Here is a 13,224-nt window from a genome sequence, read left to right on the forward strand (position 1 = left end):
ACCACTGAAATTTCATAATTCTTGTCATCGATTTCAATATCACAAAATACTAAAACTAGCCTTACTAACAAAAGTAATAAAAAAAAAAAAAAAAAATTCAAATTAAAAAATTCAAGCTTAGTGAAGATAAGTGAACAGTGAATGCTAAAATAAAAGCAAATAAAAAATATCATATGAATATAATGTCAAAAACAAACAAATAAAAATAATCTGTAAAAATAGTAATATTTTTATATGCTTATATATCATATATAATTACTGTTTGTCACATTTTATATAATTAATAACACATTATCAATAAATAAAAAGGTTACAAAACAAAACCGGAGCAGCTGTCTTTGAGAAATGTGGTAAAGATACAAATGCAAAAGTCTTGTTAGTGGATTTACTCTTGAATATTAATATATATATATATATATATATATATATATATATATATATATATATATATATATATATATATATATATATATATATATATGCATGCCATGAAGTGTGCCAACCCAAGTTTGGCATATCCAGGGACAATGTGTTCTCTGGTGTGGTCATCAGCAAATTTATATGTATATATAACAGCCTTGATCAAAACCTTGGGAAAAAAGCAGGAGAGGGATGGAGACAGAAGGTTAGTGAGACAGAGGCGAAAGTAAGACAGACGGTCAGTCGTGTTTTCAGTCTTTGATCAGCCTGTGAGCTAAAATAACATTGCTCTGAGTCACTAGTTTGGAAGGAGGAGAAAAGAGACTCCGGGCGTCTTGGGAGATGACTTACTGAAAAATAAGAGACAGAAATAAAAACATACTGAATTCTCTCTCTCTCTTTCTCTCTCAGCTGGAAGCGTTCTACTCCATCTTCACCACAGAACAGCAGGATCATGTTAAATCCGTGGAATACCTTCGTAACAACTTCCGCCCACTCCAGAGTCTGGACAACCGAGAGGTCTTCAAATCCGCTGTCAAAGACGCTTGGCTGCCTGACTTGACTGACAGCCTGGGGAACCCGTATGGTACTGAGGCTTCTAAAGGTGGGCGGGCTCTCCTGACAGCTGATTGGCTGGCAGCTTCTATCAAGCCAGATGTTTGTACATCATGGCTGTGAATCACGTACCCTGTATTCATAAGCTGTAGACTCTTTTTGGATACAAATTTAGATTCAAATAGATTCAGATTTCCCTCATTAGTGCTTACTCATAATGCATCGCATAATGCAAGAGCAAGTGCGTGTGTGTCAGTGTCTGTGAGTGCGTGTGTGTAATGAGAGTGAGTAGGTGGCATATGGTGCCGTCCTCTGCTATTGTGTCATTAGACGCTCTGTCTTTACTTGCCTATTTTCTCGCTCATTTCTCTGCTCCATGTGGCAGCCGCGCTCGCATGAAATGCACAGGACTGCAGCTTTTCAAGGACACGCTGTTTTTCTCACCTCTACTGGTGTCCAAAAGACAGCTGCTTTGGTCCTTATTGAGATTATTTGGACACGAATGGTTCAAGCATTCAGATATACACACACATTCGATTTTATATCGTGATGGGGACCTTCATTTGGCTTCTGTTTTTTTGTGTAATTAATGGCAATATAGCCTTGGTGAGCACAAGAGACTTCTTCCAAGAACTATTTTCTGACCCCAGACGGTAGTGTGTATATTTTGTATATTACATGTACCCAACAATTACACATTATTTAGTATTTTCCCTCCTAAGGGCCAGATTTACTAAACGGCAAATTAGTGTTAGATTGCAATTCCATAAAAGCGCCAATGGGAGGGGAAAATTCTGCGTGTGATTTACTGACAATGTGCACATTACAGAAAAGAGATGCAACCATATACTGTAATTTCCATAATGACCAGCGCAATCTCCCAAAAGCAGCACAAATTACCAGCTGCTTTAGGACAATGCTTTTTGGGGTGTTAAACAATGGCACAAATACTAGTAATTTGACTAGTTAGTAAATCACATAACGTGTTTCATTTTAATACTCTCCTCCCATAAATTTTGCGTCTGAAAGGAAAAATCCTACAAATGCATATTCAATAAAGGTAAGGCGCAAAAATAACTAGTGAAAAATAATAAGTGTCCACGCCTTTTCAGCACTAATTCTTCACTAAGTAAATCCTAACATTACTATTTTAATGCAAAAAGACAGTTTGCGCTGTTTGTAAATCTGGCCCTAAATGCTGTAATATACTACACATTTTTATTCATATTGAATTGCTAAATCTATTGACAGCTCTAGTTTCATTTAACCTGTCAGCAAACTATTTAATTGTTACGTAAGGTAAAGAATTTCTGACTGCTATTGTGAGCCTAAATTTTGATATCCCACCCTGCGTCGAAGACATATCGTGACATTCACAAACACCAGGACTTTTTCCTGCTGTAAACTCCAGTTCTTATAAGTTATTTCTGACACTGTTTACAGTGTAAACTTCCCGCTTTCTTGCTACCTAGCAACCTCATGAAAATGCTTTTTCACTTGAACATGCTTGTGTTAAGAGGAGCACTGAAGCCCTGACGTGGGTCATGTGACAGGGATTTAACCATAACAAACTAACAAGCATCCTTACTGTCAATTTTACATCCCTTTATGAAGGCCATTTTTCTCATGGGAACATTTGATCCACACAAATTGACAAACAAAAATACATACCCACTACCTTTCAATACAGATAAAGGTTGTTTACCCCATATACACAAAACACTCATCCTACACACTCTTTCCCTGTACTATGTGGAGCATAATATCTAGAGGGCTTTAACAGATATTGATTGGCACAGGAATTGTACTGCAGTAGCTCCTCTCATTTACAGTTTACTCACAAGTTCATAAAATCTTGCCTGGTGATCCATGGTCCAAGTACAATGCCTCATTCCCCACAGCTCAAATACAGATCACAGTACGAAAATGACAAAGCAGAAAGATGACACCTTCCTCATCGCCTTGGACAGGGTAAAGAAGCAACGCCTTGAAGATGGAGACCAATACAACTGGTTTTACCTCAGCTCTTCATTCCTCTTCATTTTTGGACACAATTCCTCTTTTTTCATCCTTTTTCCACAACTTGGCACTGCACAACATCTTGTTGTCTTTGGAGCCATTTTTATCATTTGGTTTCTGCGTAGACCTGTGATTGAATCTACATGTGCAAATCAGTGGGTGGGGCTAAACAGCCAGTGAAGCAGAAGCAGGCGTTGACCTTCTTCTGTGGAGGCGGTGTTTAGGCACACTATTACATCATAGAGTGGCACATTCCACAACCTGTCGTTTTTGGCAGATTGGCTTTAATAAGCTAAATGCTATACTAGCTAATGAATTAACCTTAGCAAGACAAAGTAATTGACAGTTTATTCTAAAAAAAAAAATAATTGACCACATACTCCACAGATCATAACATTTCCACCACAAATCAACGTACCAGTCATTTTGTCTTGGAAACAACTTTTTTTATATAATTGCTTTACATACAGTATATAGTTTCAGAGAAGGAAAACCAAAAATGCCACAGTTCTTCTGTAATATATGTATATCCACTCTTGGACAAATTAAAAGTCCTCAGGCCCAAAAGAACCAGTTGCTGAAGAAGAAAAAAGAGCTGACCACCCACACTCTCTATCAAACCAGTGGTTCCCAACATTGGTCCTGGAGGCATCCCAACACTGCACGTTTTGCATGTCTCCTTAATCAAACACACCTGATTCAGGTCATCAGCTCATTAGTAGAGACTTCAAGACCTGAAATTGGTGTGTCAGAGAAAGGATGCATGCAAAATGTGCAGTGTTGGGGTGCCACAAGGACCAGGGTTGGGACTCTTTCTGTCTGACCAGCTTGTTAACGCAGATCCAAAAAACACCAGGTGATTTGGATTACCGAATCTGCACAGATCCTCCTAAACACCACATTCCGAATCAGAAATAGAATTAATTAGGGTGTTGTTTGGAAATATTCTAAAATACTGTAATACAAAGAGAGAAACACTTCTCTTATCGCTCCCTGGTTATACGTTTAATTTGTGTTGGGGTCCCACAAGGACCAGGGTTGGGAACCAGTGGGTTAAACTCTTTCTGTCTGACCAGCTTGTTAACGCAGATCCAAAAAAGTCCAGGTGATTTGGATTACCGAATCTTCACCGATCTTTCTAAACAGCTGTTTAAATTCCAGCACATTCTGAATCAGAAATAGAATTAGTTAGGGTGTTGTTTGGAAATATTCTAAAATACTGTAATACAAAGAGAGAAACACTTCTCTTATCGCTCCCTGGTTATACGTTTAATTTCAGCTCTGTGGAAAATTGATTGTGGATGTCTTGCGCTGTCGTCAAAGAATAAAAAGGGAACAGAAAGGATAGAATAAAGACAAAAGGATGATAGGGTGGAGTAATGGTGTGATAGAAGCTGAAAACAGAAGCATATCAATGGTGCCTGCAGGCTGGAGCTGAACTTTTTGTCAGCTTCGATTAATTCAAAAGACGCGCTGGATCATAGCTGAACTCTCCTTCACAGTAGGCAAAACAGCCGAATCAGTTTTATCAGAATATAATACATACTTTGAGGCAGCACACATTCCCACCTGCGAGTGTGTCCAGCTGGGAAATGCAATTTTTTTTTTCACATTCAATATTTCAAGCTAAAGTGTGCGTAATCAGGCCAGTTCTTGTGTGGCTAATGCACACACTTGCTTTGAGATACAGTTGTGTTTACTTTCACTCTTCTATGGTTTAAAACCTGCATATTTTTTTCCATCCAATGGTAGAATATTCTTGTTCATGTGAACTGTTCCTTTAAACTGGTCTTTTTCGAAACAGCCTCTCAAGGTTAACAGAGTTTTGCACTTTCTCTCTTTCTAATTTGACTTCTGCTCTCACCTTTTCTCCTTTCCTGCTACATCCCTCCATTAATCTCACTCTCCATGGTCAACAAGCCGGAGGGCCAAAGATGGCCTTTTTATTAAACGTTTCTCTGTGCATCTCATAAGAGACCTGCACTCTCGCGCAGTAACCTCTGTGACTGTGTTTCTGAGTGGGACGAGAGAGTAGGGATGTGCTGCACAGATACGTTGATGGAGAAAATGTTATGAACAGGCTTTTCTTGTGATGATTTCTTGGAATTCTGTTGAACATATTATGAAATTCATTATTTAAACACAATCATGTAAAAGAGGTTGAGAATGTAAATAATGCTAAGAATATCAAGGTATGATACATGATATCATCTCATCAGTCAGATCAATGTTTTTTCGTAGGTATCATCCTTAGTAAATTAAGTAAAATTTATCCAAACATTCCTATTGGTGTGAACAGTCTTTAAGCGGCCCATATATTAATGTTCCTGCATCCCAATCAATACTTATAATATATAGGTTAAAAGTGCTGATGATGGGAAAGTGCATATACTTTTGAGTAAGAAATAAAACACTCTGCAGGTTTTGGGACAAGCTCACTTGTTACACACTCTTTGCATTTAGGTTTGCAATTCATTATTGCTTAGCTTATAGGTTCATACATTAAAAAGTGATGCAGCAGCATTCCTGTCTTTTGAAAACATGAAAAGAGAACATCTTAAACTCATCTTTCATTGCGCAAAGAGTTGTGGGCAGTATTAATAGTACTGCCTGCATACTTTTAGCATCCTATATTCAGGGTACCACAATTTGAAACCCACTGCTTTTAATCTTGAATATCATCTAGGGTGAATAGTATGCAAATTGGGATGTTCATGAGCTTTTGAACATAATTCCCCCATAAACTGTTACCGGAGGAGGCTGTTGAACTGTCTATGAGGTCTTATTGAAAGGACAAGCTTCCATCCTCAAAGGTCACAGTCACGTTTGTGTGCTGTAATCACGAATGCACGCCATCTGTGTGAAAGTCAGGGCAGGCATCACTGTATTCTTTATGCAGTATGATTACGGCTGTAGTCACTATTACTTCTCTCATGATTAGAGCTAATAGAGGCTTCGGTGTGAGGAGTGATGGCAGAATTAGTTTAATTAGCATTGTTTTGGATGTAATGGCTCCCCTGTGGCTGTGGGAGGGATTGTTTTGTGTGTGTGTGTGTATGTGTGTGTGTGTGTGTGTGTGTGTGTGTGTGTGTGTGTGTGGAGGTGTGTCTGTTTGTCTATGTTGCATGCATTTTAGGAAGACCAAAACTAAAGAAAATTTAGGGCTTCTTCTGTCAGATTTCTCTACGAATAGAAGCTCACCCCTACGCACGCTGTCAGCCGCCAGAAACTGTGGCACGCTCGGTGATTAAACACCTTCTGCTGGGGAGATTAACAGCAACTTGGATGCTGCTGGTGTTTACAGAGGGCTTGACACAATTCAGGACACGTGAAAGCCGAGTAGATGTAGTCAGTGGTCTAACAGAGCCATCTTGTGGCTGTGGGATCTAAGGGCACTAATGGAGCTCAAGGTTAGAGTGATGGCAAAGAGGTAAACACACATTTAGTTTTTTTCTGTCTTTCACGCAGCATGCAGCAGTGCTCCGATCAACATGAACGTCCAGCACATGAACAAGACGGCGCTTTTCGTTCGGTGGTCCCGTCCGGAGATCACCTACGATCCACCTATCATCAGCTACCACATTTCCTACAGCTGGACCAGAAACGATGAGTCATATGAAGAGACGTACGTCAAAGGGAGTGATCAGAAACTGGTGAGGAATGTGTGTAATGGTCATCCATATAACAAAATCTCAATAATTCCTATGAAGGATAAGGTATTTGTCTTATACTTAAAACGCAAATAGCATTCACAACACACTTCTGGCATGAGACATATTTCCAAGTTAAACTGGATATTTTTTGGGAAACAATAGTGGTGAGGGGTTGTGTTTGCTTTTGTGTATTTATTGGTCATCTATACCACAATATCTCCCAGAAAATGATCAAATATGCCTCTTATACTTTAAAGACAGCATGAAACATTTTTAACTTCATAATGTGACAATTTCCTGTTTAAACTGGTAACAGTTTAGATTAGGGGACACTATTCACTTTTATAATAATATAATAATAATACATAACTACTGTACTACAACAACGACCTTACTTTCTATCAATAACCAGCACATTAGGAGTCTATTGAGGAAAAAAAAAACCATTTTAGTTAATAGTGAATTCAGTATGTGTTCCCTAAAGTGTTTCTGTTAAACTGAGTATTCAATGGGAAACAATACTAGTGTGATTTTTGTGTTTTACTGATAATCTTTACCAAAATGTCTCACAGTAAACCCAACAGATGATTAATTATGTGTCTTTAAAGACAGCATTAAATGACATTTGCATCACACTGAACATGGGTTATGAAATTTATGAACTGGACATTCATTGGAAGACATTATCATGTTTGTTGGTCACCTATACCACAAAATTGCCCCTAAAAATGATTTTAAAAATATCCCAGTTATACTTAAAATGCAGCATGAAATAGCATATGCAACATGTTTAACTTCCATAATGTCACATATTTGCTAGTTAAACAGATTTTATATATGCATACATATTACATATGTGTGTGTGTATACTATAATAATATAATATAATAGCCTACAATTAGAATTTTCTTGTTTTTAAGCAATAAGCATTTCACATTTCAGATTTGTGCAGCCTGTTCTTGGAAAACAAACTGGCATGTGAGGATGTTGTTATCATGTCTGTAAGCCCCTAACTCATGGATAATATCCTGTTATCTCTCCTCCGCTAGAGCCTCAGATGCATGTTTGCAGAAGCGCAGTGAGTGTGACTGTGAATAAAGACTGTATTTTAGGTCGTCAGCAGGGGGCCGCAGCAGTAGACACCGACCTTGGGGCCCACCATTTGAAAATACTAATGCACTAAAACTGTTTAAGAGGTGGAGATGTATTTTACACTAATTTCTCTTGACTTTCCATCGAGCACACTCTGTGGGGTGTGAAATTTATAACAAGCTGAATACAAAACAGTACAAAGAAATGAAGTCATTATTGTCCATTTTGTTCCTAAACATTCCAGTGTGCAGTTTTTTAAAATGGCATGGCATCCCATCTCGGAATATCATCAGAGCCGCCCCATTCCCTCCTTTCCCAAATCCCTTTCTTTCTTTTTTTTTTCTTGTTCCTCCCTTTTCCTTTCTTTTAAGTTCTTCGTTTCCATTTTTATTTCCTCTCTCGTCCCAAGATGCTGCTATCTGGGTCAAATTAGCAACCGACTCGATTTTAGAGGGACTGCTTGCCAGATCAATAGAGAAGGAGTTTTTACTCCTTTTCATTTATAATAACCCAACACCATAGCGTTATATTTGAGTTGGGGTCTTCTACAGAATGAAATAGAGTCAAACTCGCATAAATCAGAAAGGTGTTGGAGTGGAAAGGAACTGACGCCATTTACTTAGCGTAAGATTTACAAATCCCTCAAGAACCAGGGCACTTTTCAGCAGACCCCGGAGAGGTGAAGTGAGTTATGATAATGGCTAATGCTCATACACTTAGAATTGTATTGAATCTTCATTTCTCCGAGATGAAATCAGGCTGCCTGAGTGAGGTTCAGACAGAGACCATTGAGACAAGCAAGCAGCAATAAGGGAAATTTTGTTAAAAAGTGCCCACATCTGACCATCAATCTAGATTTGTTAATCAAGTGTGTTGCTAGAGGCTTAATTTAATATGCACTTCCCTTTGTGTGTTCTTTTTTATTAGTATCAGCTATCAGTAAAAGTATTGTACTCTGTAGTTTGCTCCTTTGAACACATTTTAAAATATTGAAATCTTTTTATTTAGCCCCGACAACCACCCACTTCCACATCATGGAGGTGTTTAGCAATAATAATAAGTGATATTCGCCTTAGGAAACACCGTTAATATAGAATCAACTTAAATACTGTGTCCCCTCAAATGATTACACACTACATTTACAGTGATGTGGTTCATTTTACATTGACTATATACTAATGTAATGTATATTAATATTTTCTCTGAATGATACTGATCATGTTGAATAATTTATTGATGAAGGCATACATTATATAAACAGCCTTTGAAAATAAATCAGCGCCTCTCTCGCTGAATCCCAATGCCTTTGTGTCCCAGCTGAGCAGCTCAGAGGTGCTTTAGGTGGTAATGAATGTTATGTGAGGGAGAGACTGATAGAGACTGTCTATTTTCAATGCTAATGACTTGAGAAGAAGGGTGTTACCGTCAAGTGAAGGAGAGGAGAACAAGCTGTTCACCTTCATCCTCCAGACCTCTGTCAGGAGAGGTCGCACTTCAAAGTGTGTCTACCATTCTTCTTTTGTGCTTTGACTGGAAGCTTCAGATGATAACCCTTCCAGACTGACTTTTCAGAGGTGTATCTGTCCGTGACGTTGTAAGATTGTGTGTGTGTGTGTGTGTGTGTGTGTTTCAGGAGGCCGTCATCACACCGGTGTCACCGGATGTGCTGTACCTGTTCCGCGTCCAGGCGGTGTGTTTGAATGACAAGCGCAGTGACTTCAGCCAGACCATGCTCTTCAGAGGTACAGGGCTGCACCTGCACACAGACAAGGCTTTAATGAACGCTAGGTTAGGTGTTGCTTTAAAAGTGCTGCCTCTCACTCATATTTGTCTTCTTTGTTATGGTAGCAAACACCACCAGGATATTTGAGGGCACAAGAATAGTCAAAACTGGGATGGTAAGTTTACATCTGTCCAGCAGGTGGCAGCACAGTCTCTTTGCGTATAAAATATACATGTATACATGTATATTTGATTTTTATTTATTTTTTATTTCTGATATAATAATGTAAAGAATAATTGTAATAATAATATAAAAAGCACATGGATTGTAAATTTATTATTATTATCATCATTATTATTTTTTTTATTACTATTTTAAAGATTTTAAAATATTTGTTTTATTTATATTTTTATTGTAGAATATATATATACATTTATTCTAATTTACATGACTTAAATTAATACAAATGTGAATTTATTATACATATCAAATGTTTTATATATATATAGAGTGTGTGTGTGTGTGTGTGTGTGTGTGTGTGTGTGTGTGTGTGTGTGTGTGTGTGTGTGTGTGTATTTATGAAATTATAAATATACATTTAAACAGTTATTACAAGTCTGTAATATACAATTACTCTAAATCAAAAGGCTTTTATCTTTTTGAAGATTTTTCCCTTTTATTTTTATTTCTTATAATATAATATAAATGTATTTATTGCAAATAATTGTATAATGTTTATTATAATATATATATATATATATATATATATATATATATATAATATATATATATATATATAATAGATATATATATAATTACATAATGTTTTAATTTATATTTATTAATTTATACATTAATTGCACATTAGAACTCAATGCAAATCCATAGCTATGCATGAAAAAGATGACTCAAAAATGGCCTGGATCATGTTATTCTGTTGGTCCTCATCTGGCTTATGTCAGGTCTATTTTACTCACATGATGTGCACAGATTTTATCTTTTGGAAATGTAGTAGTTAATAAAATGTAATTTCTTTCTGTCTCTAGCCAACTGTGTCCCCAGCATCTTCGGCAGACATGGCACCCATCAGCTCCGGCTCCTCCACTTGGACTTCCTCTGGTCTTCCGTTCTCCTTCGTTTCAATGGCCACCGGCATCGGCCCCTCTTCCAGCGGCAGCCAAGCGACGGTGGCGTCTGTGGTGACCAGTACCCTTCTGGCAGGGTTGGGTTTCAGTGGTGGGGTCATCTCCTCCTTCCCCAGCTCCGTCTGGCCCACCAGGCCTCCGCCCTCCAGCCGCCAGACCCCAGCCAAACCCATGGTGACCACCACAGAAGCAACCTCCTCACCGGCCGCCGACGCAGATGCCACCGCAGCCGCAGAGAACGACGGATCTGATGACGGAGGAGATAAGGGAGGGAAGGGTGAGGATGAGGATGCAGAAAAGAACGGAGAAGAAGAAGAGGAAGAGGATGAGGAGAAAAGGGCAGACAGTAAAGACACCAGAGTTCCAGACGATGTTGAAAAACAGACAAACGGCTCCGTGACAAAAGACCCTCCCACAGCAGCGCCGGATTCAACAGCGAAAGAGAAAGGAGAAAACAGGAGGCAAGAAAACTCCACAGCGCCATCTAGTGTCCCGGAGGATCATCTGGAGAAAAACACACACACATTAAGGGAAGAGGACACACAGGTGCTGCCAACCAGAGATCCAGTGGGTGATGATAATGTGACAGCAGTAAAAGAGACCCCAGACAACACGGCTTATACCAGCAAACCCAGCAGAGAAGACCGCAAACACGTGCCTCCTTTCTCTATACTTACAGGTTAGAAACAAGCCTTTTTTCTAGTCCACCTTCATATCTCTTTTATGACTCCAAGGCCCACCATTGTCCACAACAAAATTTGAGGCCCTATGACCTTTCCAGTTGTTCACGATTTAATGGATATGAATTTTTAAAAAAGTTTTTACTCATAATTTTTCCATTAAAATATTTAAAAGCAGAAAAACTGGGAAAATGTATATAAATAAAATATATAAAGATGGTCATGGAACAGGGTTATTATAAATAACTAAAAGTAAAAAACATTAAACAAAAAAATAATAATAATTAATTAATTAATTAATTGCTGTAGATGCCAAGGCAACATTTCTCAATTTTCACATTTCTTTATTTTATTTTATTTTATTTTATTTTATTATAGTGTACTAATGTTGACAATAAAATAAAATAAAATAAAATAAAATAAAATAAACAGACATTTAAAAAATTACAAAAACACAACATAGCATTATATATAACACAATATTATACATTTAAATTTCCAAAATGTATATTAATAAAAACTGTAATCATGGAGTTATAATAGTTTTTCAAAGACAAAAACACATTTTTTGTCTTATTTTAGGTGATCTTGATACCCTTTCGGAAGTTTATTCATTTGTTCTAAATATATTAAAAATGCCAGTCAAGATTTGTTTTAATTTCTGAATTCAAATTCATTCATTTTATTCAATAAAGTGAAAAATGTCAGGGTGATACAACTGTCCTGATATTATAATGAGGAAAAAACATGAGAAAAACAATGACAGTCAAAGTCATGTGGTGTGACCAAAATGCAAAAACACTCCCATAAATATCAGATCATTTGATCTCTTTATGTCAAGGCAATAATGTTAGTTCAGTTGTTCAATGTCATGTTGTGCATCTCTCAAAGACTTAACAGCATAACAATTCATATATATATATATTATAATGCATTTATTTAAAAAAAAAAAAATTAAGTAGAAAATAATGATGAAGATGTACACTCTCATGTACTCAAGATGTCATTACTTTTCACTTAATGGTTACGCCGCATGACATTTTTACTTTGAATGAGAAACCTATATCATATCCAGAGACCATAATATCATAGAGCCCTGCATGTGGCCTCTTTTGTCTTTGCCCAGCCTTTCATAGTACCCTAGCAACCGCATAGCAACCTTTCACATCACGCTTACATTGTGTTGGCAAGTTTTGCATGTGCAGCAGCACTCATCTTTTCAGCAGGAAATGTTAAACTCGTTTTGAGGTCTTGTTTGCATCCCCTTTGCAACGATGGTTTCATTTCCTTCTCTCAATCTCATTTATTTGTCCTTTATTTACCATCTTGCTTCGTTTCTCTGTCTCTCCCCCTTCCATCTTGCTTTCCGTCCCCTCTATTTGTTTCGGAGGCAGAGGGTTGGCCTAGTTTTCCGGTCTAGAGAGGATGAGAGCAGAAAACATTTTCAGCTGCAGGGAGTTTAAAAAAAAAACAAGAAAGAAACAGAGAAACTCCATATTTAGCTCTATGGTACTGGAGTTATGTTCATCCAGTGTGTGTGTGTGTGCGTGTGTGTGTGCGTGTGTGTGTGTGTGTGTGTGTGTGTGTGTGCGTGTGTGTGTGCGTGTGTGTGTGTGTGTGTGTGTGAGTGCTGCTCCTTGCGTGACTGTGGGTCTGTGTCTGACCGTGCTGAGGCTGTAGCAGCATGGATTAGTTAGTAGCATGCTGTCCCGGACCACCCAAAGGGGGGCTGCAGGTTTCTGATCTCTCTGTTCTTATGTTCGGGAACTGAGTCTGTGGTTTCCGCTGACAATTTGGGACACGGGTATGTTTGTGTGTGTGTGTGTGTGTGTGTGTGTGTGTGTGTGTTAGCTGTAGAATGGTAGGGTGACCGTGATCTTGCCGAGTGGGATGTGTTCCTGAATCAACATCCTTGTTAGTCCTGGAACAGCATTCCT

The 13,224-nt window shown here is 38.0% G+C and overlaps 1 protein-coding gene across 1 annotated transcript in view; it reads left to right on the forward strand.

Annotated features, from left to right (window-relative positions):
* LOC109098790 (receptor-type tyrosine-protein phosphatase gamma-like) overlaps positions 1 to 13,224 on the forward strand; it is a 234,184-nt gene that overhangs the window by 180,188 nt on the left and 40,772 nt on the right. The window contains exons 8-12 of the mRNA XM_042733681.1: positions 832 to 1,024; positions 6,463 to 6,647; positions 9,373 to 9,481; positions 9,588 to 9,637; positions 10,509 to 11,286. Coding sequence (XP_042589615.1) covers positions 832 to 1,024; positions 6,463 to 6,647; positions 9,373 to 9,481; positions 9,588 to 9,637; positions 10,509 to 11,286 — 1,315 coding nt within the window. The remainder of the gene's footprint in view (positions 1 to 831; positions 1,025 to 6,462; positions 6,648 to 9,372; positions 9,482 to 9,587; positions 9,638 to 10,508; positions 11,287 to 13,224) is intronic.

Source organism: Cyprinus carpio, chromosome B11 (genome assembly GCF_018340385.1).
Source record: "Cyprinus carpio isolate SPL01 chromosome B11, ASM1834038v1, whole genome shotgun sequence".
Classification (NCBI taxonomy): domain Eukaryota; kingdom Metazoa; phylum Chordata; class Actinopteri; order Cypriniformes; family Cyprinidae; genus Cyprinus; species Cyprinus carpio.